The sequence below is a fragment of the Oncorhynchus masou genome, chromosome 13 (assembly GCF_036934945.1).
Source record: "Oncorhynchus masou masou isolate Uvic2021 chromosome 13, UVic_Omas_1.1, whole genome shotgun sequence".
Classification (NCBI taxonomy): Eukaryota; Metazoa; Chordata; class Actinopteri; order Salmoniformes; family Salmonidae; genus Oncorhynchus; species Oncorhynchus masou.
Genome location: NC_088224.1, coordinates 40,789,409 through 40,814,769, shown reverse-complemented (window position 1 = coordinate 40,814,769; position 25,361 = coordinate 40,789,409). Strand labels below are relative to the sequence as shown.

Below are 25,361 nucleotides of genomic sequence, written 5' to 3'. Positions count from 1 at the left end.
TTGCATCCAACCATCTTACACTGTATCTGTGCTAGAGGACGATCAGAAGCTTCTTCATTGACTCTGTTGTGTCTTGTATTGTAATATGTTACTGTACCTCAGTGTAGCTTCAGACATCAAGTCAGTCATTCAGGAGTTAGAGTGTAGGATCAGCATCATGCGCATTTTGTTGCACAGACTCCAAGCATTGGAATGCCTTACAGACAGATGCCACAATCTCAAACAAATCTAGTAATGCTAGTTGTTAAAAGTTTCCCTTATTTAAGGACCCCAGGGGAGGATCCTAGACATTGTTATGCAGTAGTTGTTATTGAATCTGAATTTCTGGACAGACGTTGGACGCACACAGCGCTGAACAAGCTGCTTTTCATTGTCTACAAATAAGGTGGTCTAATATTTGACAGATGACCATTTCCCTCTGTGGTAAACAGCTGCCATTGGTTAAGTAAATGTAATCTATTGATATAACTAAATTAGCCTCCTTCGGTAAATCAGATAACGCTGCAGCGATGCAACTGCCTCTGCGCGTAAGCATGGATAGACGAGGCCCCCATTCATTGTTTAAAGCTAAATTACACTGAACAAAAATTTAAACGCAACATGTAAAGTGTTGGTCCCATGTTTCATGAGCTGAAATAAAAGATTGCAGAAATGTTCCATATGCACAAAAGGCTTATTTCTCTAAAATCTGGTGCACAGATTTGTTTACATCCCTATTAGTGAGCATTTTATTGTGTCAAGATTATACATCTACCTGACAGACGGTTCATTACACAGGTGCACCTTGTGCTGGGGACAATAAAATGCCTCTCTAAAATGTGAAGTTCTGTCACACAACACAATGCCACAGATGTCTCAAGATTTGATGGCTTTGAGAAGTCAATGTTCATTTCTCTACCAAAAGCCACCTCCAACGCCATTTTAAAGAATTTTGCAGTACATCCAACCGGCCACACAACCATGCCAGCCCAGGACCTCCACATCCGTCTTCTCCCCCCCCCCCCTTTTGTGGGGAAAAACTCACTCTGATTGGCTGAGCCTGGCTCCCCGGCAGGTAGACCTATGCCCTTCAAGGCCTGCCCATGTCTAAGCCCCGGCCAAGCCATTCGAAATCCATAGATTAGGACCTAATACATTTATTTAAATTGACTGATTTCCTTATATGAACTGTAACTCAGTAACATTTTTTAAATTGTTAAGTGTTGCGTTTATTTTTTTGTTCAGTATAGATTTTCCCCAAGAAAGTAAATACATCATTTTTATTCACACCTTTCAAACACGAAGGCATGTAACTGTTGTATCCAACTGGCTAGTCCCTATTTGGAACCCTTAAAGTAACTGAAACCAAAAAGGGTTTTCACCTTGAACCAAAAAGGTTCCTCTCCAGGTAAAACAGTATAAAGGAACTGGCGAACACATCATATAAGCTATTCATAAGCATGTAACAGCAAGCAGCTCCGTTTGTTTTGTCACTTATGACAGCAAAGTCCTCTAAACGTCTGTAGCTATCAAAAAAAATAAAATCCATTCTAATAATGTTTGAAATCTAAGTCAGAAGTTAGCAGGAATTTTGACTTCTAACAAGGTCATGAGGGGGCCAACGGACACATTTTGATTTCATCAGGGGTGAAAGTAGATTTAATTTCTTCCCTGTATTGGACCTCCTGTATTTTCTTATGGGCTTAGTCATTAGAATTCCATATAGAACCTCTATTAATTCAATAGGATCTCTGTGGGTCCTAGTACTAAAGATTTGTCATTTAACTTTTAAAATGTAAACACAAACAGTCATGATGTTTTTATCTGATTGTCAAACAGTCACTTCAAAGGGCTCCTTCACGCAAGTTCATCCACTCGCAAATTATTTCCAGCCTCCAAACAGTGGTCAATGGGAAAGAGACATTTTTTACACAGAAAAGGGTAATGACATTAGGCGATCGCCATTAGGCCAGAATTTATGCGTCCACTGCTGTCCACGTGTGTCTCGGTGTCGGCCACTCATCTCTGCCTTGGCAAAATGTCAGTGTTCTCACCTAACCACATCTCATTGTGGAGCGTAGGCTATACAACCCGTTTTCAAGTCCATTTGCAAATTGTTTCATTCGTCTGACATGCGGTTATAGCCTACAGTTTTTTTTACATTTTGTTTCAATTATTGTGATAGGCTCATACCCACACTATTTATTTTGTCGGGACGCCGTACCAGACCGCCTTACTTTCACCCCTGGTTTTCATACAGATGTCTCAATTTCCGTTTTCCCTTAATTTTTCATATTCTTCATGTGAGTAGGTGGTCCCAGGGGGTTCAGATGCCTCTCTGTGTTCACACTGCAGGTACTGTCTTTCCTCTTATCTAATCTGGTCTGGGCCCAGCACTGTCTGCAGCCCAGGCACAGCAACCTCCCCATCGGCGCCAAACTCCCTCGGCTGCCCTTAGAAAACAGGAAATGATCCGTCTTCAGCACAGCTAACAGCCTGTGGAGGCAGGAGGTGGGGAGCGTTAAGAGGGGGGCCAAGGGTCAGACTACACTTCACCTAACATCCTGAATATGTGAGCCCCTAGTTGGAATTCTTTCTACTTCTGTCTACTTCTGAAGAGATCAAAATCCTCTTTTTGAAGAAAATGTCCATGCCTCCTGCACATTGGAATGATTCCCCATCCTTCATCATCCATCCTGTATCCTGCACTTCTATAGTGGTGTGAGCCGACCTTATTGCTCCTGTTCATTGTGTGTCTGGACCCTTCCTCACCCCCACCCTAGTCCCTGTATGGATTCCAGTAAGGGTGTCAGGTCAGGCCAGGAGCTAATGGATAAGCAGCTGTTTGCAGGCAGACGTAATTTGTTCAACCTCTGATTAGGCCCCAGAAATGTCAACTATGAAGAGACACCAATGGTCTCGGCAGCATCATTTGACACCTCTGCAATCTGTCACGGCAGAGAGCAGCAGTGTATTAAGGGGCAGACTTGAGGTGGAGACAAAGGCAGCTGCCTTGCGCACACAGGTCCTCATAATCTCAGCACCATTTGTCTAATAGGAGGACTCACTCGTGTGTCATCCCTCTGTGATTCTCCTCTATTTGACTTGGTGTGAAAGACAAGGTATTGTCATAAGAGAGAGTGGCGAATTGCCTCTGTTTGGTAGAAATGTAGAACCCCACTGGGCACACACTGGTTGAATCAACGTTGTTTCAAAGTAACTTGTCAGTGTATTGTGACGTGGAATTAACATGGAAAGTACATTGGATTAAAAAAAAAAAGTTGTCATGTTTTCATCTCATTTCAACCAGCGTTGTAAACATTGAAATTAGGGCAAAACTTTAATTTAAATACATTGACTTAACCTGACTAACAGGTTGTTACATCAATCTAATTTCCACATAATCATAAGAACTATGTATACATTGAATTTGTGTGGAAAATTCCATGTAAAAAAAAAAAAATCTATATTTTAAATTGTGTTGAATTTCATGTTTAATTAGACATATTTTATTTGACCATGTTTCAATGTTGATTATAAAATGGTATACTTGAATCAATGTCATTGTTTCAACGTAATGCTATCAACCTAAATAAAGAGGTATATTGAGATAAAATTCCATGTCACAATACGCTGACAAATTATGTTGAAACAACGTTGATTCAACCAGGGTGTGCCCATTGGGACCTGAGTGTGTATGTGTCAAAGGAGGTTGTGGTGAGAGAGACTTGTGAGTGAATACATTGTAATGTGACCCCAAAATCGGTCTGTTTCAAAATCAGCACATCTTTTAAAAAAAACGCCCAATGTATACCCAGATTGAAAACATTAGTGCATCACATGCTTTTTATTTAGTTTAACAACTTGACATTTCGGCCACTTGTTACAAAAAAAATGTAGTTGAATTAAAATATCAAATCTACAGTTTAACGAGGTAAAAGCAGAGTCATTTAAGGCATGTTTCTCAACTCTCAACCAGTACTTCTATGGTTTAAGCTCAACTTCAGAACACCACTGTGGTTCTGGAGGAATAAAAACAAAATGGAGTGGCTTTCCTCAGGAAAGTTATTTTACATATACACTTAAATTATACAATTTTAGTATGTTAATAAACATGTCATTTCATAGTTTTACAAGTTCCATGTGTCTTTCCTCAACATGTAGCCCACCTTTAGTAACATTGTATATTAAACCGTGCATTCGTTCTTGTTGTTTCATGCTGGTAGTAATGCAATACAAGTACACACAGTACACTTAAAGGAATCCTCCATTTTATGCCTCAGCCAAAACAACAGTTTCTAAGCTGCAATGATGAAAGAGAAAAACCTGTCTGGATCTGGGGTTCAGTGCGGTTGTATGTCTAAGCAAAGACACATTCGAGGGACGTTGTGGGGTGTTTCCAATAAAATGTGACTTATCTTTTGGTCAGTGGTTAGAGTTTCAAAATATGGACAGACCACATTTCTGTCAAGACCCTGTAGCCACCTCCGGTCATAAAAAGGTGATTATTCATAACATAACATCTTCCCCTTTTTTTTGTAAAACACCATTGCAAATGCAAAGCAAACTGAGGAGTACCATTTGAAAGGAACATTTATGAAGCTATGATCCAAGCGCACACAAGGGCTAGGTAGTTTTTTTTATTTTTATGTGGTTCGGAATTGTTCAAATCATCTACACTTTGCTGTACCCAAATACTATATACTGTACAGTGTTTTCAAATGAAAAATCACCATCTGATGTTCAAAGGGTTCCAAAACTGTCAGAAAATGTATAATAACACCATCCATTTCTTTAACGCTTTCGGGGGGTAGATGTATAGAAATACTTGAGATGGAAAACTTACCATATTCATACAACATCTAGAGATAAATAGTGCATAATGTGCACTACCTTCAATTGGTTTGGTGTAACAAATAATGTTGTCCTTCTTATACACAGTTTTACTAGTTACGGTATGGCAATGCTTTAATATTATATATATATATATATATATATATATATATATATATATATATATATATATCTGTATTCGTTACAGTATATTATTTTTTATATTTAAATGAGGAAAGAAGATCACCACATTTTTAGCCTTGGCAGCCATTGGTTGTCAGCCAATACCAACTGCAGATAAATCTCTGTCAGTTGCCAAATCCAATAATAACGTGGCATTTTGAACTTTGAAAATAATCAGCGCACTCTGGCAGGACAACAACTATATAAGTGGCAGCAAAACCATTGACTGAGCCAGGCTTGTTCTCAGAACTGCCTTTGGAGTCTGCAGTACATATAAGACCAACATTTTATACTGATGGTGACCTTGTGACTTTTCCTCTCCAGAAACGATCCAGAGTGACTTATGTAAAAACAACATCAAGTCATGCCAAATGTATTAGGCTATATAAGAATAAAAAGCATGAAATACAAAACATTGTTCAATGTCCCAATGTCTTGGTGCAACACCTCTATAAAAATGCCTTTTTCTCCCATATGGTTGTGAGAACATTCCAGATGCGTAAAGGGAGTCGTGTAGTCTGAAGGCAGCCTATCATGTAGTCTATGGGTAGTCGTGTGGTCTGTCATATAGTCTTCATATGCAGACGAAGTTGCAATGTTGCAGTCAGTTCCCAAAAAGGAGAGAAGTCTACCCCAATAGTCCACGGGCCTGGGGTGAGAGTCCACAAGCCTGGGGTGAGAGTCCACAGGCCTGGGGTGAGAGTCCACAGGCCTGGGGTGAGAGTCCACAGGCCTGGGGTGAGAGTCCACAGGCCTGGGCTGAGAGTTGAACTCTACTTGAGTTCATGCGTCAAATATAAAAAAAGAGCGAAGCAGTTTGTCCTCCGACTTCGCAAGGAGTTCATCACTCACGGTGTAGCTCTATGATAAGACGAGACCCCTCTCTCGTTCCACAAGCCCTCTTCCCTCCAACCACACTTCCAGGCTGACTCTGAAGTAACATTACCAAGCAACAGCCAGGTGGTGTAGAGTTCCCATCCGGACAAACTCCAAAGTCGTTATGGTGAGACGATAGTAACAGGGTAAAAGCAGGAAGCATTCCTCCTAATATAGTTGTCCCATTGGCCTTATAGAGAGTGTAGGGAAGAAACTCTAACGTCACATCTGAAATGGCATCCTATTCCCTATGTAGTGCACTCATTTAAAGTATTGCACAATATGGGGAATAGGGTGCCATTTTGGACGCACTCGAGGTGTCTATGAGAAGTCCAGCGGACGAATCATCATGGTTGTTGCTCGTAGCGAGTAGCTGGGACCCTTAAAGTAGTGCCACTTGATGCCATTTAGCTTCCCGACGTGTTGCCCTTTGGTGAAGTACATTCCGTTGAGGTTGGACGGGCCGCAGGCGTCGAACCACCAACCTGGGCAGAGAAAAGAACAGATGGAGAGAATTAGATCATTTTATAAGCCACTATGACAAAAACTTGATAACAACCAAAGACAGACCTTAGTGTGTATGAAACGCCATTGCTTAAAGCTAAAAGAAAGCAGAAACTTTACACCAGAAGGTCCTACACTGTAAACTTTGAGTTTCTCTATTCTGGTTCTGCAATGTTGAACCTTGACAGAATGCCACAGTGAACTCCCAACAGCAGCAATGGAGCAGTTGTTTAGACATAATTGCAAAGGTATTTAAGCATGTTAAGCCCTCGCAAGGCTGACGGCATCCTAGCCGCGTCCTCAGAGCATGCGCAGACCAGCTGGCTAGAGTGTTTGGAAACATATTCAATCTCTCCCTATCCCAGTCTGCTGTTCCCACTTGCTTCAAGATGTCCACCGTTGTTCCTGTACCCCAGAAAGGAAAGGTAACTGAACTAAATGACTGTCGCCCTGTAGCACTCACTTCTGTCATCATGAATTGCTTTGAGAGGTTAGTTTTAAGGACCTGTTAACTCTCAATGGTATTTAGAGAAAGAGTAGATGTGCATGGGCTCAAATACGCTCTGTTGGGATTGGCATTCAGAAGACATAAATTCCCTGCATATAATGCTGTTGTATGCACTTTTTTATCCTCTTGCTAATTTCTCCCTCAAAGGTAATGCATTGCTTTACCCCTAGCACCAAAGAACACATGAAAATGAGCAAGACAAATATTTATATTTTCAGGTTGGCAAAGATTTTCCCATTGGTTCTTTGTGACTAAATCCATGATGATTTATTTCCGATTTGATCAGTATCCTCTGTGTTTTCCAGTGCTGGGCTTTTACTCTCTTGTAAAAACAGATGACCCTGCTAGAAACACTTTGTGATCTGTTTCCAGATCGGATAGTCTTTTGTCATTGTCACCTCAGTACACTAGTGAACATACAGTAGGACTGGGTTAGGTCTGTTCAGTATGACTGAGCTTGTGTTTACAGTGGCCTTCAGAAAGTATTCACACCTCCTGACTTTTCCCACATTTTGTTGTTTTAAATTAATTTAAAAAGATTACTTTTGGATCAAATTTCAATTTGGTGCCACTGATTTATACACAATACCCCTTTGTGTCAAAGTGGAATTATTTGCAAATTCGTTTAAAGAAAAACGGGAGCTGAAATGTCTTGAGTCGATAACTATTCAACCCTTTTTGTCAGGAGTAAAAATGTGCTTAACAATGTCACATAATAAGTGGCATGGACTAACTCTGTGTACAATAATGGTGTTAAACGTGATTTCTAAATGACTACCCCATCTCTGTACCCCACACACAATTATCTCTAAGGTAATTTGTAATTGCAGTAAATTTCAAGCAAAGATTAAACCACAGACCAGGGAAGTTTTCCAATGGTTCGCAAAGGGCACCTATAATATATACAGTGCCTTGCGAAAGTATTCGGCCCCCTTGAACTTTGCGACCTTTTGCCACATTTCAGGCTTCAAACATATAGATATAAAACTGTATTTGTTTTGTGAAGAATCAACAACAAGTGGTACACAATCATGAAATGGAACGACATTTATTGGATATTTCAAACTTTTTTAACAAATCAAAAACTGAAAAATTGGGCGTGCAAAATTATTCAGCCCCCTTAAGTTAATACTTTGTCGCGCCACCTTTTTTTCACTACTATGATACAGGCACCCTTCCTAACTCTGTTGCAGGAAGTGTCACTCCTGCTCTCCCTCTCTGGCTAAACACACTGCTGGATTGTGAGACTGGCTTGTTGAATTAGGGGAAATACGCAGTCCTTAGATTTGGTTGGACAGAATTCCCCGATCCCCAGTATTGTCTTCTCTTGCCATTGACCATAAACGGTTTACAAGCCCAGTCCTCCACTGGGGAACTGTCATACAGTGAGTAGGGTCACCTTGCTCCACTTACACGGCCAGAGAATTAGAGTCATGTTGAATCTCCCTGACACTTGGTACCCGGCCCATGGACATTTATGGTGCTAATTTGAAACCCCAAATGTGCTGTACTGGGAGTGCAGAAGTTAGGAGATGCAGTAAGCTCCACACACGCCTCATTACTCTGTACTGTGGTACAATAACACACGCACAGGTCCGTGTTAAAATGACACAACCCAGTCTCAAGGTTTGAGCTAGGAGGAGTCAGGCTAGTCTTGTAGTGGAACCAAGTTCTCTAGACAATTGACCAGGATGCATTACAAAGATATATCTTCCTTTCTGCCATGATGTAGTGGTTTGTGGGGACTCTTCTCTTTGTGGGGACTCTTCTCCCCTACCACATCACTAAATAGTACATTATTGGGTTCTCTTTGTACCATGTCACAGTGTGGCAGTGTTGGGGAGTAGGGAACATTATGTATACTGAACAAAAATACAAACACAACATGTAAAGTGTCCCATGTTTCATGAGCTGAAATAAAAGATCCTAGAGCTTGTTTCTCTCAAGTGTTGTGCACAATTTTTTTTTACTTCCCTTTTAGTGAGCAATTCTCCTTTGCCAAGATAATCCAAACACCTGACAGGTGTGGTATATCAAGAAGTTCATTAAACACCGTGATCATTACACATGGTGTAATACACTCTTCAAATGTACAGTTTTGTCACACAACACAATGCCACAGATGTCTCAAGTTTTGAGGGAGTGCACCATTGGCATGCTGACTGCAGGAATGTCCACCAGTGCTGTTACCAGAGAATAGAGTGTTAATTTCTCTACCATAAGCTGCCTCCAACATCGTTTAAGAGAATTTGGCAGTATATCCAACTTGGCTCACAACCGCACACCATGTGTAACCACGTCAGCCCAGGACCTCCACATCTGGCTTCTTCACCTGTGGGATTAACTGAGACCAGCCACCTGGACAGCTGATGAAACTGAGGAGTATTTCTGTCTGTTTTAAAGCCCTTTTGTGGAGAAAAACTCATTCTGATTGGCTGGGCCTGGCTCCCCAGTGGGTGGGCCTGGCTCCCAAGTAGATGGGCCTATGTCCTCCCAGGCCCACCCATGTTTGCGCACCCGCCCTGTCATGTGAAATACATAGATTAGGGCCTAATTAATTAATTTCCTTATATGAACTCTATTTCAGTAAAATATTTAAAATAGTTGCAAGTTGCATTTAGATCTTTGGTCAGTATATTTCAACTAGTATTTAACTACATGCACTAGCTTGGTGGTAGTTGAACTCAATTCAAATCTTGGTAGTGTTTTCAGTAGTTAATTAAAAATGTTTTGCCATGTAGCAGTGTAGCTAACTACTGGAACTATACACACTTATCATTTTGCCAAAAATAAAATAAAATATGGGTAAAGTAGGCAAGAATGTTTTTTTATTTCAGCATCAGACCTGCCTAATTCTCACTTCAAACATAGTTGTTGTGTTTAATAGGCTAAATTACACATTCTGATAACATACGACCCCCGAGTGATATGGTCTTGCAATTTGTAGTCTGACATTCAGATATAGATATGATAATATATCACTAAGTGTTTTGTAGTTACATTTTCAACGTAACTTTACGGTTAGCTTAACCTTTGCTTAACTTCTTCCATTGTGAAGTCATTGGTCGCTTGGTAAACTATATATTTCAACAATGCAGGGTGGTGCATTATGGGGACACCCTGGTACTTACCCCCTGTGAGCATGAGGGCACACTTGCAGATGCAGTTGTCGTTGTCCATGTCTTTGGTGCTGAAGTCTGCCCCGTGGATCACCAGACTGCTCTGCCTGCCTGCTGTCCCACTGTGACTCTTCAGGAACAGTCTGAGAGGAGGAGGTAGAGGACGACAAGAAAAAGGGGACAAAATAGAAGAGGGCGATTATAGAGGGAGAGAAGAAGACATAACACACTGTAAGAGACCTCCCGGGAAAGTTACATTTTCAGCAGTGATTGCCTGTGCAAATCTGTTCTGCAAACAGTCTCTCCGCCTGGGTCAACATGAATGAAATAAAGAGAGAGAAGTGTAGACAAAGTTGTCTGGGAAGCACCTGCAAGCCTCAGAGCAGCGATTTACAGTATAACAGGAGCAGAGAGACCCACCACCAGGTCGTTAAGGGCTGACCCAGGTACAGCCCAATGAGGCACCGTCATGTAGCCTACATAACTCCCCTCCCACTGGTCCTAGTCCTCACATACACAGTGTCACTCCTTGTGTGTATGCAATGCACTATGCCCACTGTCTTCCCTCCTGTTGTCATACAGTACGGTGTGATACACTCTTCTCTGTCGGAATGATCAGAGGCCTGCTGCACTTACTATGGCAGGCCTTTTGGTGGAGATAAAGCATATTAACCCAAAGACGTTGTATGTTACAGTATTGCAGGCCTGCTGCCTGCAGGGCTGCTCAGTCTAACCTACACATGTGGTACCTGTAAATCAACCAAGGCCCCAGCTGTGCTGGTGAAAGACATAGTGAACCAGCGGATGCATACAGGAAGGACAGGGTGGACCAGTATCATGGAACCCCTGTCTAGGGGCACCGTGGCTGGGGTGGGTTGAGATGAATGTCTCTGGAAGGTTGGTTGGGTGGTGGGGTAACGTAATGTTGTTTTCTCACGCCGTGTCGCTAGAATAGTGTGTTTTGTGGATTTCTATTTTTAGGTTGAGTGACTGGTATTGCAAGGTCACAAGACATTGTCTATTGACGAGGTGATTTGGCAAGTGTAATCTCACATCTCAATGTCATTAGGATGCTTGACATCAACTAATGTTGGAAGCTGGTTGAATATTTATTCCATGATCAAAAAGAGTCAATGACTCCAAACCATATGCCTTGGTGTCTTCCTCATCGATCCGCCCACTCCATGACTACCTTTCTCAGATCCAATCATCACTATCTTTCTCACCACTCAACCCCTAACAATTCTCCCCACCTGGGAATTGAATAGGGTCTAAGAGAGTCAAAGGGTGGGTACTTTGAAGAACCTCAAATACAAAATATATTTGGATTTGTTTAACACTTTTTTGTTTACTACATGATTCCGTATGTGTTATTTCATAGTTTTGATGTCTTCACTATTATTCTACAATGTAGAAAATAGTTTTAAAAAACGAGTAGGTATGCCTAAACACACTTGAGTGTGTGTCGTTGTGAATTGTGAAATCACTCTTGGTAAGAGAGCAGAAATGCTGTAGTGTCAATCCTCTCTTTCCTGCTGTGACCTGCATCATTAGGAGCTCATTCTGTGGCCTGCCTTTCTCTAACCCACATTATCACACGCCTAAGAGTTTTCTCTCACCAAAGATGGACTCTCAGAGCCAAGAAACTCTGTCAGAGGACCATGCCAATGTGTCTGCTCTGCGCTCTGAAACATGTTCTGTTAAGCAAAATCATTTCCTGAAACACATTGCCGTCAATCAGAATGGACAGGGGAGTAGGCGGTTTAACAAGTCTTAGTCAAGTTGTGTTTTTTCCTATAAGGAAGGTTGGAAAGGCTTTTAAAAATAGATATTTATATAAAGTACCAGTCAAAAGTTTGGACACACCTACTCATTTAATGTTTTTTCTTTATTTGTACTATTTTCTACATTGTAGAATAATAGTGAAGACACCAAAACTATGAAATAACACATATGGAATCATGTAGTAACCAGAAAAGTGTTAAACAAATCAAAATATATTTTATATTTATATTTGATTTTATATTTGCATTGAGGACAGCGTTGCAAACCCTTGGCATTCTCTCAACCAGCTTCATGAGGTAGCCACCTGGAATGAATTTCCCATTGCCCATTGAAAGTGAGGGGGGTGAAGTGTAGCCTACAAAATATGTGTGTTGATTTTATATTTGCATTGAGGACAGCGTTGCAAACCCTTGGCATTCTCTCAACCAGCTTCATGAGGTAGCCACCTGGAATGAATTTCCCATTGCCCATTGAAAGTGAGGGGGGTGAAGTGTAGCCTACAAAATATGTGTGCAATTAATAAATGCAAAGATATTACATTCTGATGTCCCTCAAACTGTAATTGACTGACACATCTGCTTGTAGCTGTGTGGTTTCAGGTTAGATTCATGAAGTGGAGACACTGGTCAGTGGTGTGTATTCTTGGAGCAAGTCTTTTAACATGAACATGACTCCTGTATTTAGACAGCTGTGTAAATGGATGATTTGTACGGAGCGAAAGAGGAAAGAAGTGACCATATCACTGTTGAGAATTCAACTAAGCCACTAAACCAATACTGTATTATGTAGTGGAGAGTCATAGCTCTAATCATAATGGTTTTATCTGAATCAAAGGTGGGTTGGATGAATAGAACATGCTGAAATTAGACAAGGTAGTGGGGTGATGAAATACTGTAGGGAGTTGCGCGCGTGTGTGTGTGTGTGTGTGTGTGTGTGTGTGCGCACTTGTTTTCCTACATTATCTGGACCCCAATATCGTGACATTTCACCTTCATGTCCTGAAAAGTGGTGGAAAACAAGAACTTTTTAAAAGTTTTTTTTTCAGGTCCTGAATTTGTTCAAATGTCTTTTAAGCTTAAGGGTTAGGGTTTTGGGGTTAAGGTTTAGGGTTAGGTTTAGGGTTTTTGGGGTTAGGGAAAATATGATTTAAAAAAAATGTACACTCCAAAAAGTCCTGAAATTTCATGAAAACACAGCTGTGTGTGTGTGTGTGTGTGTGTGTGTGTGTGTGTGTGTGTGTGTGTGTGTGTGTGTGTGTGTGTGTGTGTGTGTGTGTGTGTGTGTGTGTGTGTGTGTGTGTGTGTGTGTGTGTGTGTGTGTGTGTGTGTGTGGGTGGGTGTGTGGGTAGTGGAAGGGTGGGGGTAGTGAGTCTTCATCTGTGACACGTGCTGAAGAACGACTCTGACCCTTTAAGACTACAGAAGTTCTTGCAGATACTCTATTGTAGGCCCACACCTCTCATATCACAAAACACAGCTTGAGTTCCTGGCAGTTTAACTTCTGTTAATTCCTGACCCACACAGTCCAGGATGTAGCCTGCTACTGCTCCGATAAAGAACAGACACAAGCTGTGTATTTAGAAGACATTTACACAGCCTTTCGACCGCACAGAGAAACATCGCCAAGACACGTCATAAAGAGGGATTCTCCGCATGACACTCGTCCGACCTTAAAATAGTTTTTGTCTGTATTTACTGGGTGTGTTGTGTATTTACCAGACAATTTACCTCAGATAATCCACCTCAATTGACATCTGCATCCTGTCATGTCAAGTCCATTATGTGCTTAACTGATAAGTAGGGTGATCCGAGGCAGCAGTTTTCAAGAGGAAAAGAAATTTTTATCCCCTGCGTGAGTACAGTTGTTCTGCTGTCTCTGTTTCTCGGCAGAAACGTTTAGCGTGTCATGTAACGGGCTGTATTTCATCTCCAGGGTCAAACATCTGCGCAACCGATGCGGGCCCTTACAGACTTTGAAGGCCAACTGTGCCGATCTGATTGGCTCTTGTTGGAATAACTCGAGCAAATTAGATTGGCCAAGGCTCATTAATAAACACAATGTTGGATTGTGGGGGATTGTTTTGAGCTTTCTCAATGACAGCCTGAAGGAAGAAGTGTTGGTGTCCTGCCATGTCATTCTGCTAATATCCAAAGGGGATACTGGTTTGTTAGTGTTATTTCTTTGCCGGATGTTGGATATATAAAACATTTATACAAATGCTAATAGTATTAATACTACGCATCATTATTACTGCTTTGTTGTAGATTTGATTTCAATCGCAATAAGGACAGGACTCTGGAGTATTGCAGAGGGAAATGACCGAAATTGGGATCAGTCGAGTGTCATTGTTTTATGATAATACATTATCATTTGAAACTTGAACAATTGTCAAGCTTTCCCAAAATATATCCTTGGCAAACAAATTAAATGACATCTACTTTCAAATAGAGGATTCTATTGTGCTAAACTACACGGTATGCGTCGACTAGTCCACTGCTGTCTTTAACAGCCCACTCCAATATGCATGAGGGAATCACTATCATTAGCGCAAAGCCTGCAAACTTACAACACCACTTACAACACAGTGACGGTCGGCGCTGTTTAAGATTAGGGAAGACATCTTTTTTTTTTTTGGCGCTTGGCCTTATTTATATTAATCAATCAAATGTATTTATAAAGCCCTTTTTACATCGGCCGATGTCACAAAGTGCTTATTCAGAAACCCAGCCAAAAACCCCAAACAGCAAACAATGCAGATGTAGAAGCACAGAGGCTATGACAACTCTATAGAAAGAAAGGAACCTAGGAAGATACCTAGAGAGGAACCAGGCTCTGGTGAGTGGGCAGTCCTCTTCTGGCTGTGCCAGGTGGGGATTATATGGGTACATGGCCATTAAGGTCAGATTGTTCCTCAAGAGGTTCAAACGTTCATAGATGATCAGCAGGGTCAAATAATGGTCACAGTGGTTGCAGAGGGTGCAACAGGTCAGTACCTCAGGAGTAAATGTCAGTTGGCACATAGCCAAGCATTCAGAGGTCGAGACAGCAGATGTGTGTGTGTGTGTGGGGGGGGGAGTGAGTCACAAACAGCAGGTACGGTACAAGGTAGCACGTCCAGTGAACATCAGGTTTCCATAGCCGCAGGCAGAACAATTGAAACTGGAGGTGGACTGGGAACAGTAGGCAAAATTAAGAGGGAAAATAGACCAAACTATTAGGGTGAGGCATATGGGCTACTAACAGCTTATTACACGACATACACTTAGTATTACTTTCTTAGCTACAGTATAATACCTCCTTGGCATATTACATAATTTATGCAGCAGCATACAAGACATTTTTGGACTCACCTTGTTGTGCTGTGCTCACTTGAACAGGAAGGTGGCGCGGTGGGCATTCGTGGGCAAATTTTGTCATCAAAGTCTGGCATTCTCTGGATTTATGGTGCTTTCAAAACAACTGACGTCATTGATCTTCAGGTCGGAGCTCTAGAAAGAGGCCAGATTTACAATTCCGAGTTGGATGACGGTTCAAAACGTGTTTTCTCAGTCGGAGCTTGTTTATTCCCAACTTCCCAGTTGTCTTGAACTCACTGAAGTCAAGTTCTCTCATTTCTGAGTTAACAGTTGTTTTGAGCATGGCCCAAATCATGATTCATTGACAACATGGCCAATGTTGAATGTTTATCATTTTAAACTTGGAAAAGAGCTTAATCCCATATTTGGGACCACACAGCCACTCCACTGACTAGCAGGCTTGTGATTGCTTTGCAATACTTGCAGTTAGTCACTGATTCCAAACCACCTATTGTTAAATTTGTGATTTCCAACTTGTTGTGTAATGTTTATGTCCAATGGCCGATGAGCACCAACTCGTCTTCTCTATAATTTCTCTTCATTATTTCTCTTCATATGACAAGGATAAAAAAGGATTTGCCAGTAGATTGTCAACTTTATTTATTAAACCTTTATTTAACTAGGCAAGTCGGTTAAGAACAAATTCTTATTTGCAATGACGGCCTACCAAAAGGCAAAAGGCCTCCTGCGGGGACGGGGGCCTGGGATTAAAAATTAAAAATTAAAAACGAAAATATAGGACAACACACACATCACAACAAGAGGGACAACACAACACTACACAAAGAGAGACCTAAGACAACAACATGGCAAGGCAGCAACACATGACAACACACCATGGTAGCTACACAACATACAGTGGTTTGCTGCTTTACAACCTGGAACTAATGTGGTGGTTTGTATCATTTGATTTACACAACATGCCTACCACTTTGAAGATGCAAAATATTTTTTATTGTGAAACAAACAAGAAATAAGACAAAAAAACGGAAAACTTGAGCTTGCATAACTATTCACCCCCCCCAAAAAAACAATACTTCGTAGAGCCACCTTTCTCAGCAATTACAGCTGCATGTTTCTTGGGGTATGCCTCAATAAGCTTGGCACATGTAGCCACTGGGATTGTTTCCCATTCTTCAAGACAAAACTGCTCCAGCTCCTTCGGGTTGGATAGGTTCTGCTGGTACACAGCAATTTTTAAGTTATATCACAGATTCTCAATTGGATTGAGGTCTGGGCTTTGACTAGGCCATTCCAAGACATTTAAATGTTTCGCCTTAAACCACTCGACTGTTGCTTTAGCAGTATGCTTAGGGTCATTGTCCTGCTGGAAGGTGAACCTCCGTCCCAGTCTCAAATCTCTGGAAGACTGAAACAGGTTTCCCTCAAGGATTTCCCTGTATTTAGCGCCATCCATAATTTTTAAAATTCTGACCAGTTTCACAGTCTCTGCCGATGAAAAACATCCCCACAGCATGATGTTGCCACCACCATGCTTCACTGTGGGGATGGTATTCTTGGGCTGATGAGAGGTGTTGGCCTTGATGGCCAAAAAGCTCAATTTTACTCTCATCTGACCAGAGTACCTTCTTCCATATGTTTGGGGAGTCTCCCACATGTCTTTTGGCAAACACCAAACAGGTTTGCTTATTTTTTTCTTTAAGCAATGACTTTTTTTCTGGACACCCTTCCGCAAAGCCCAGCTCTGTGGAGTGTACGGCTTAAAGTGGTCCAATGGACAGATACTCCAATCTCCGCTGTGGAGCTTTGCAGCTCCTTAAGGGTTATCTTTGGCCTCTTTGTTGCCTCGCTGATTAATGCCCTCCTTGCCTGGTTCATGAGTTTTGGTGGGTGGCCCTCTCATGGCAGGTTTGTTGTGGTGCCATATTCTTTCGATTTTTTATAATGGATTTAATGGTGCTCCATGGGATGTTCAAAGTTTCTGATATTTTTTTTATAACCCAAACCTGATCTGTACTTCTCCACAACTTTGTCCCTGACCTATTTGGAGAGCTCCTTGGTCTTCATGGTGCCACTTGCATCACACAAAGCAGCCACAATTGTCAGCAAGAGTGTCCATGATTGAGTCTTTGAATGAAGAGATTGAGATAAAACTGTCCAGTTTGAGTGTTTGTTGCAGCTCATTCCAGTCGCTAGCAGCAGCGAACTGAAAAAAGGAGCGACCCAAGGATGTGTGCGCTTTGGGGACCATTAACAGAATGTGACTGGAAGAACGGGTGTTGTATGTGGAGGATGAGGGCTGCAGAGTGAGGCCTCAGAGGGTTTTATAAATAAGCATCAACCAGTGGGTCTTGCGATGGGTATACAGAGATGACCAGTTTACAGAGGAGTATAGAGTGCACTGATGTCTCCTATAAGGAGCATTGGTGGCATAATCTGATGGCCGAATGGTAAAAACATCTAGCCGCTCGAGAGCACCCTTACCTGCCGCTCTAGAAATTATGTATCCATAATCTAACATGGGTAGGATGGTCATCTAAATCAGTGTTAGTTTGGCAGCTGGAGTGAAAGAGGACCGATTACGATAGAAGAAACCAAGTCTAGATTGAACTTTAGCCTGCAGCTTTGATATGTGCTGAGAGAAGAACAGTGCACCATCTAGCCATACTCCCAAGTACTTGTATGAGGTGACTACCTCAAGCTCAAAACCCTCAGAGGTAGAAATAACACATGTGGGAGGAGGGGCATTCTTCTTACCAAACCACATGACCTTTGTTTTGGAGCTGTTCAGAACAAAGTTAAGGGTAGGGAAAGCTTGTTGGACACTAAGAACGCTTTGCTGTAGAGCATTTAACACAAAATCCGGGGAGGGGCCAGCTGAGTATAAGACTGTATCAACTGCATATAAATGGATGAGAGAGCTTCCTACTGCCTGAGCTATGTTGTTGATGTAAATTGAGAAGAGCGTGGAGCCTAGGTTCGAGCCTTGGGGTACTCCCTTGGTGACAGGCAGTGGCTGAGACAGCAGAGTTTCTGACTTTATGCACTGCACTCTTTGAGAGAGGTAGTTAGCAAACCAGCCCAAAGTCCCCTTAGAGACACCAATACTCCTTAGCCGGTCCACAAGAAGGATGGGTCTACCGTATTAAAAGCTTTGACCAAGTCAATAAGAATATCAGCACAATATTGCTTAGAATCAAGGGCAATGGTGACATAATGAGGACCTTTAAGGTTTCAGTGACACATCCATAACCTGAGCGGAAACCAGATTGCATACCCAAGAGAATACTATAGACATCAATAAAGCCAGTCAGTTTATTATTGACAAGTTTTTCCAACACTTTTGATAAACAGGTTAAAATAGAAATAGGCCTTCAACAGGCAATTATAGGGGCAGCAACCTTAATGAAGAAAGGGTCTTAACCATCTGACCAAGATGTTTTTTCTATGTCAAGTTTAATAAGGAGCTCCTTTAGCCCCTCAGACTCAGTGACTGTCTGCAAGGAGAAACTTTGCAGCGGGGCAGGGGAAAAGAGGGAGAGGCATCGGGGATAGTTGCATAAGAAGGGGTGGGAGATGAGGAAATGTTGGACGGACAAGGAGGCATGGATGAGTCAAGTAGGAATCCTGACTTAAATGAAGTGGTGATTAAAGAGCTCAGCCATGTGCTTCTTGTCAGTAACAACCACATCATCAACATTAAGGGAAATTAGCAGCTGTGAGGAGGAGGGTTTATTCTTCAGGTCTTTAACCATTAAATGTCATGATGATGACTGCTAGCTAAGATTTTGAAAGTATGAGTACAATAGTACAATCAGTACAATCAGAGTACTTGAGTACAATCAGTACAATCAAAGTTACTATACATGTAACGTGATTTGACGTCATTTTATCTGTGGCCAATGACCTTGAGCCTTCTTGGACGGGCACTTCTAATGTAACTCTTTGGCAGCACCCAAAGGGCTAGAATATTCTAGCTCTACCCTTAGACTTGGTGGTGACGTAGTGTCCCCATGAGTGACAGAACACTGAGCCAGTCACGGCGTAACACTCTGTAATCTCTGCTGGCTTGCCCCACCACAGAAAGCACTGAGCTAGGCTGAAACACCTGCATTTTGGAGCTGCCTTATTCAACGAAAACAAAAAAGAGACCATGTTTGTATGCTGCTTTATGAACTCAATGATATGTCTTTTGTTTTACATTGTTTGCAAACTGATATGTGACACGTATTAACTTCTTGGTGACAGGGGGCAGTATTTTCACGTCCGGATGAAATACATGCCCGAATTCAACTGCCTGCCACTCACCCCCAGAAGATAAGATATGCATGTAATTAGTAGATGTGGATAGAAAACACTCTGAAGTTTCTAAAACTGTTTGAATCATGTCTGTGAGTATAACAGAACTTATGTAGCAGGCGAAACCCAGAGGAAAAACCATTCAGATCTTTTTTTTTGAGGTCACTCGCTTTTCAATGGGTTTTCATTGGGAAAAGGGACTTTCTTGCAGTCTTTAGAAATTGGTTGAGGTTATACCTTTGTGTAATGAAGAAGTAGCCCTGTTAAAAAAGAGGGTCACTTCAAGTGTACTGTTAGAGGCGCGTGACCAGAAAGGTAGTGTCAGTTTGTTTTCTTCCTGTATTGAACACAGATCATCCCGTTTTCGATTTCATTGATTATTTACTTTAAAAAATGTATAAAGTTATATTACAAAAGCAGTTTGAAATGTTTTGGCAAAGTTTACAGGTAACTTTTGAGATATTTTGTAGTCACGTTGAGCATGTTGGAACCAGTGTTTTCTGGATCAAACAAGCCAAATAAATTGACATTTTGGATATATATCGACGGAATTAATCGAACAAAAGGACCATTTGTGATGTTTATGGGACATATTGGAGTGCCAACAGAAGAAGCTTGTCAAAGGTAAGGATTGATTTATATTTTTATTTCTACGTTTTGTGTCGCGCCTGCAGGGTTGAAATATGTTTTCTCTCTTTTGTTTACGGAGGTGCTGTCCTCAGATAATAGCATTGTTTACTTTCTCCGAAAAGCCTTTTTGAAATCTGACATGTTGGCTGTATTCACAACACGTGTAGCTTTAATTTGGTATCTTACATGTGTGATTTCATGAAAGTTATTTTTTATAGAAATGTATTTGTATTTGGCGCTCTGCATTTTCTCAGGCTTTTGGCCAGGTGGGACGCTAGCGTCCCACTTATCCCAGATTAATGCCAAAATAACATGCAAAACAGGCAAGACCCCAAAAATGTTGGGCTCAAAATATGAGCCTTTTGACCTCATAGTCAACATAGCTACTAGAAGTAACACATTAGTAAACCCGCTACAATCAGGTAGTACAGTGTACTGTAAGTAATTTAGCAGTTACAACGGCAGGCCCCAGTGACAATAAATTAATTTAAAAATAGCTTACTTTGACTTGGAAGAGTTCCAGTGCTGGATAGCCTCTGTTTGAGCTGGGTGTTTGATTAGGCTACATTAGCTAGCTGCATTAGCTAGCTAACTAAGTAAAAGTAAAAGCGATTTAAAAGTGATTTAGCTAGCTCTTTCTCTTTCTTTCTGCTACTTCTCCTACATGTTTTAATAAATTATTTTGATTTGAGAACTAATAACTTTCTCTCTCTTGGAGTCAATTACATTTACATTTACATTTAAGTCATTTAGCAGACGCTCTTATCCAGAGCGACTTACAAATTGGTGAATTCACCTTCTGACATCAGTGGAAATTACTCACCACATTTTATGCACTGCAGTGCTAGCTATCTTTAGCTTATGCTTTCAGTACTAGATTAATTCTCTGATCCTTTGATTGGGTGGACAAGATGTCAGTTCATGCTGCAAAAGCTCTGATAGGTTGGACGACGTCCTCCGGAAATAGTAATAATTACAATGTATGTCTATGGAAGGGGGTGAGAACCATAAGCCTTTTGTAGTTAAGTCAATGTACCCGGAGGAGGATCGAAATGTAGACCTTCATTGCAAAACAGTGTGCTTTAATCAGCTATATGGTGACGTGAATATATTTACTATAGTTTTATCTAAAAAGGACAACTTTTTTAATATAAAATCAAATTTATCGAGTAGGATGAGGAGCCTCCACTGTCAATAACACTTTACAGCTAGGCTGCGGGGCTATATTGGTCATACAAACTATGTAGAGGTTGCTCATTCTGAATTACATCATGATGTAGTATCAAGATAGAATTGTTTCCATCAATCTCACTTCTCTTTTGTTTCAACCACTTGAGTTAGGCCTACCTAATACCTGTATGTATGCAACATAAAACAACATAGTAATTGAGTTCCTGTATCTGTAAGGTTGTATCAAACCACCCAGGCTCAGCCAGAGACAGTTAAAGTTAACAGAGACCTCCACTCCCCAAAGTACTATAAGTCCTGTGTGCCATAGGGGTCCATACATCAGGGGTTCTCAGTGAAGGTGGCATTCATCCCTAAACACTGCAAAATAAAGAAAATCATAAATATGTCTTTCTCCTCCGCACCAGTGAGATGTATCAGACTGTGGCTAAACACACTGTGGAATGGCCCCCACTGACACCTCCACAGCCCGTCTGTTATCTGCTTGCCATGTCCCATTTCAAAATGCCCCGTGTTATCCCAAATGGGGGATATTGCTGTTTTACTTCATTGTATGTACTGACATTCTGAAGGGATTCCCCCAGAGATGTTTTAAGCACATTGTAACATGTAACCTACAGGTGTACGTTTGTTATATACAGTATGTCTGCCTGTACAAAAGTTTATTTTGTATGTGTGTGGCATAGAAAGAATTGTGTCAGTCTTTCAAATTGACTTCTTTCCTCTCGTGAATGACACAGTTCAACCTAGCATGCTGGCTTCATTCCTTTTATCCCAGTCTGAGAAGGAGTTTGGAGGCGACCAAACCTGCTGAGGTCCAGGCAGCACATGCTGTCGCACACCTGGCAGTCATTAGCCTGCTGAATTGCAGCCTAATTGGCTCAAAGCAGAGGTTAATCACCATGCCCAATGGACCACGTCCTACACCAGAGGTGTCTGGCTGTAGCCCATTCGCTCGCCTGCCGCTGGGTGTCATCACAGAGACAGATGAACATATGGACACACACACGTATGCGCACACACACTCACCATTATTTACTTTACAAGTTGCCAATGATTATCATCACTGAGGTAGATCATACTGTATGCATCCCTGTTAATTCCTTTAAACTAAAACCTTAAACCGCAACCCAACAAAAGGTTAATAAAATATAAGAATAATACTACCGCCTCTCACCTAAATCATCTTTAGATTTTAGCTTCACAACATAACGTTGTATTGAGATACCTTAGCATTTGATTTACAGACAGAGAGTATTCAGCGTTGCTGCCTCCCCACTGTACTGTGGTTATCAGTCAGAATGCAGTGCGGATGAGTGTTGGATGAGTAAACCGAGCTTCAGGAGTTAGGGGTATCAGGGATCCCATCTCAGTGTAAGGCTAGGACAGAGGGGTTACAGCCGAGCTAGAGAATCCCTCCTTTGCCAAGTCCTTCTCCAAATCCCCACGTTAAATACATCTGAGGGTACTGTCTGATTCCACCAGGGAGATTTCCATTACCATATGGAGAAATCCCAGGATTTAGGGAACTTGGCTTGAAGAGGAAGGATATTTAATAAAGATTTAACAGTCAGTTGAAGAGTAAACATAATAGGGCCTTTCTCCAACCGAGAGGATTTCGGCATACATGCGGAGGAGAGCGTTGAGCTGTAAACCTCACTCGTGTCCGTGCATATGTTCAGTAACACCCACACTGCTTTTTAACATAGTTCGATTTCAAAATGTTCCCGGAGATGACTGCAATAAAACTGCAACCCACACTGCACAACTGCAATAAAATGCACACATTTACAGACCCAAATACAGCACGGTGCATGCAAGCAGAAACTAACATGAAATTTGAATCCTTGCAAAGGTTCTATTCATAATATTAAAGTAAATAATCATAACTTATACTGTAGTTAGTACACCTATTTGAAAGTTAAGGAAACTCTAAATAGTTTATAAAGGATTAACAAGTAGACTAAACAGTTACATAATTCAACACTTTAATGTGAATTGTTAATATGCAAATGATCCCCCTGGACCACTGTGGTACAGGGCTACTACTCAGATCCATGTTGAAAAGGATGTAAGCCATTGGTCAAAGCCCTTCTGTAGTCTGTGTCATATTATCAACTCTGACCCCTGACCGATGGCTCTGACCCCTGAGAAATAACATGTATCTGGCATGCCTGGCCGACCCCCGGAAACACTCTCCCTGACCACCCAGGCCACCACGCGCATGCGCATGCGCAAACACACACACACACACACACACACACACACACACACACACACACACACACACACACACACACACACACACACACACACACACACACACACACACACACACACACACACACACACCAGTTCTGGAAACAAAAGTCCCCATCCGTTTGTTGGTTAAACTTTGCAACAACACTGATGTTTTGCTTCACAGCAAACCTAAGCAACTTACAACCATAACTATCGTTTTCCTCGCCCTCTTCGATCCTTCAAAATGATCTTATTAAATAAGATTAGACACAAATCTATTATGAATAAGATCTGTCCACAGATTGGCAGTGTGAATGATTGTTCCATTCCCCTCCCTGCCCCTCTGCAGTAGGAGTGTATTTATTCTCATCTTTCTGATCATTCTCCCTATTTTGCTCTTTCTATCAGTCTGTATTTTTTCCCCTGCTCATTCCTCCCGCCATCTTTCTCTAATAAGACTCATTTTGAGGCCCATACTGTAAATGTTGATAAATTAATGTTATCGATCGAATGTGTTGATGGACATCATTACAATGCCATTCGCAGGTCATGACTAAATCACTGTACAGCCCATTATTTCAGTTGCAACCCACTATTTCACCAAGCTAACATTTTCAGTCCTTTTTATAGACTGTCCCTTTGTATTTGTTTACAGAGAGACATAGGTTATAGCAATTGCAGAAACGTGATTCACAATGGAGCGAAACCCCCCCCCCCTCCCAAAAAAATAAATTTACAAGCTTGTTCAAGCATGGTTCAGTGGGAGCTGTGTAGTTACGAGTTACAAGGTCAGCCCGTAAATACTCTTTCAGCAATTTCAACAGTATTTGTAAAGTATAAGTTGAGTAGCATTGTTGATGCCGGTTTAAAGTATATTGTAATATGAGCAATGGTAGGCATTGTCCTTTTGGGGTAAAATAAGACATTACATAATGGGAAAATACGGGGGAGAAAAGCATTAGGGAACAAGAAAGTTAGCTGCACACACGGACTCATATTTAAAAGACAGAACAAGTGAAGATATTTTCACAAACTCTGCATTCCCTTGCTGTAAAATTGATACTAAGATGCTGGTTCATGTTTATATGGATGCAGGCTATTGTCAGTACAAACATCCTTAAGCACGGCTTCAACACACAAAATAGGGAAGAGTAGCACAGACTCTCCAAGACTTCTGCGTCAATCCCATAATACTGTGTCATCTGGAAATGACTATTGCCGCATTCAGATGCTAGTCGGAACTAGGAAACTCTGAATTTCTGACTTGCTGATTAATTGAAAGCTGCAAGTGTACAACTATAACCAGTTTGCAGTTCGGAAATTTCAGAGTTTCCTAGTTCTGACTAGCACTTGAACGCGGCATTAGTCACACCATGAGAAGAGAACCAGGCCAATTTACTTACTTCTCCAACTACTTACTCACAAATATGTTTTGAATAACCAAGATCTACATTGCGATGGATTGATTTAATAGCTTTATTATATTGTATTTATTATGCTGTCTGGATACTAAATAAAATAGTGTTGGTGAGTATTACTCAGCCTCTGTGCTTTGGAAATCATTAAAATAGGGGGGACAGTAATAAATGTGACAATTAGTCCATGCTGTATATGATTTAGATCAAGGATTAGAATCCTATATTTCTCTGGGCAATTATTGCCCTTCTTTCAAACCAAGTCATTTCCGTCTGGCTTTATATTTAGACGCAACCAAGGAGCTGGCAGTAAAGCAAACATTTCCTAGCAAAGCTTCACATTGTTTATAATAAATGGGCACACTTGTGCATCGGTGGACTACAGCTTTAAATTACCATCTGCGGTATCCAACGGGTGCGTGTGGGCATGTGTGTGTGTGTGTGTGTGTGTGTGTGTGTGTGTGTGTGTGTGTGTGTGTGTGTG

The 25,361-nt window shown here is 41.3% G+C and overlaps 1 protein-coding gene across 2 annotated transcripts in view; it reads right to left on the bottom strand.

Annotated features, from left to right (window-relative positions):
• Window positions 1-5,011: 5,011 nt before the first annotated feature.
• LOC135552323 (angiopoietin-1-like) overlaps window positions 5,012-25,361 on the bottom strand; it is a 57,264-nt gene continuing 36,914 nt past the window's right edge. For both annotated transcript variants that reach the window (XM_064983877.1, XM_064983879.1), the window contains exons 8-9: window positions 10,015-10,145; window positions 5,012-6,356 (exon numbers count right to left, since the gene is read on the bottom strand). In XM_064983877.1, the coding sequence (XP_064839949.1) occupies window positions 6,193-6,356; window positions 10,015-10,145 (295 nt within the window). In that variant the 3' untranslated portion in view covers window positions 5,012-6,192. The remainder of the gene's footprint in view (window positions 6,357-10,014; window positions 10,146-25,361) is intronic.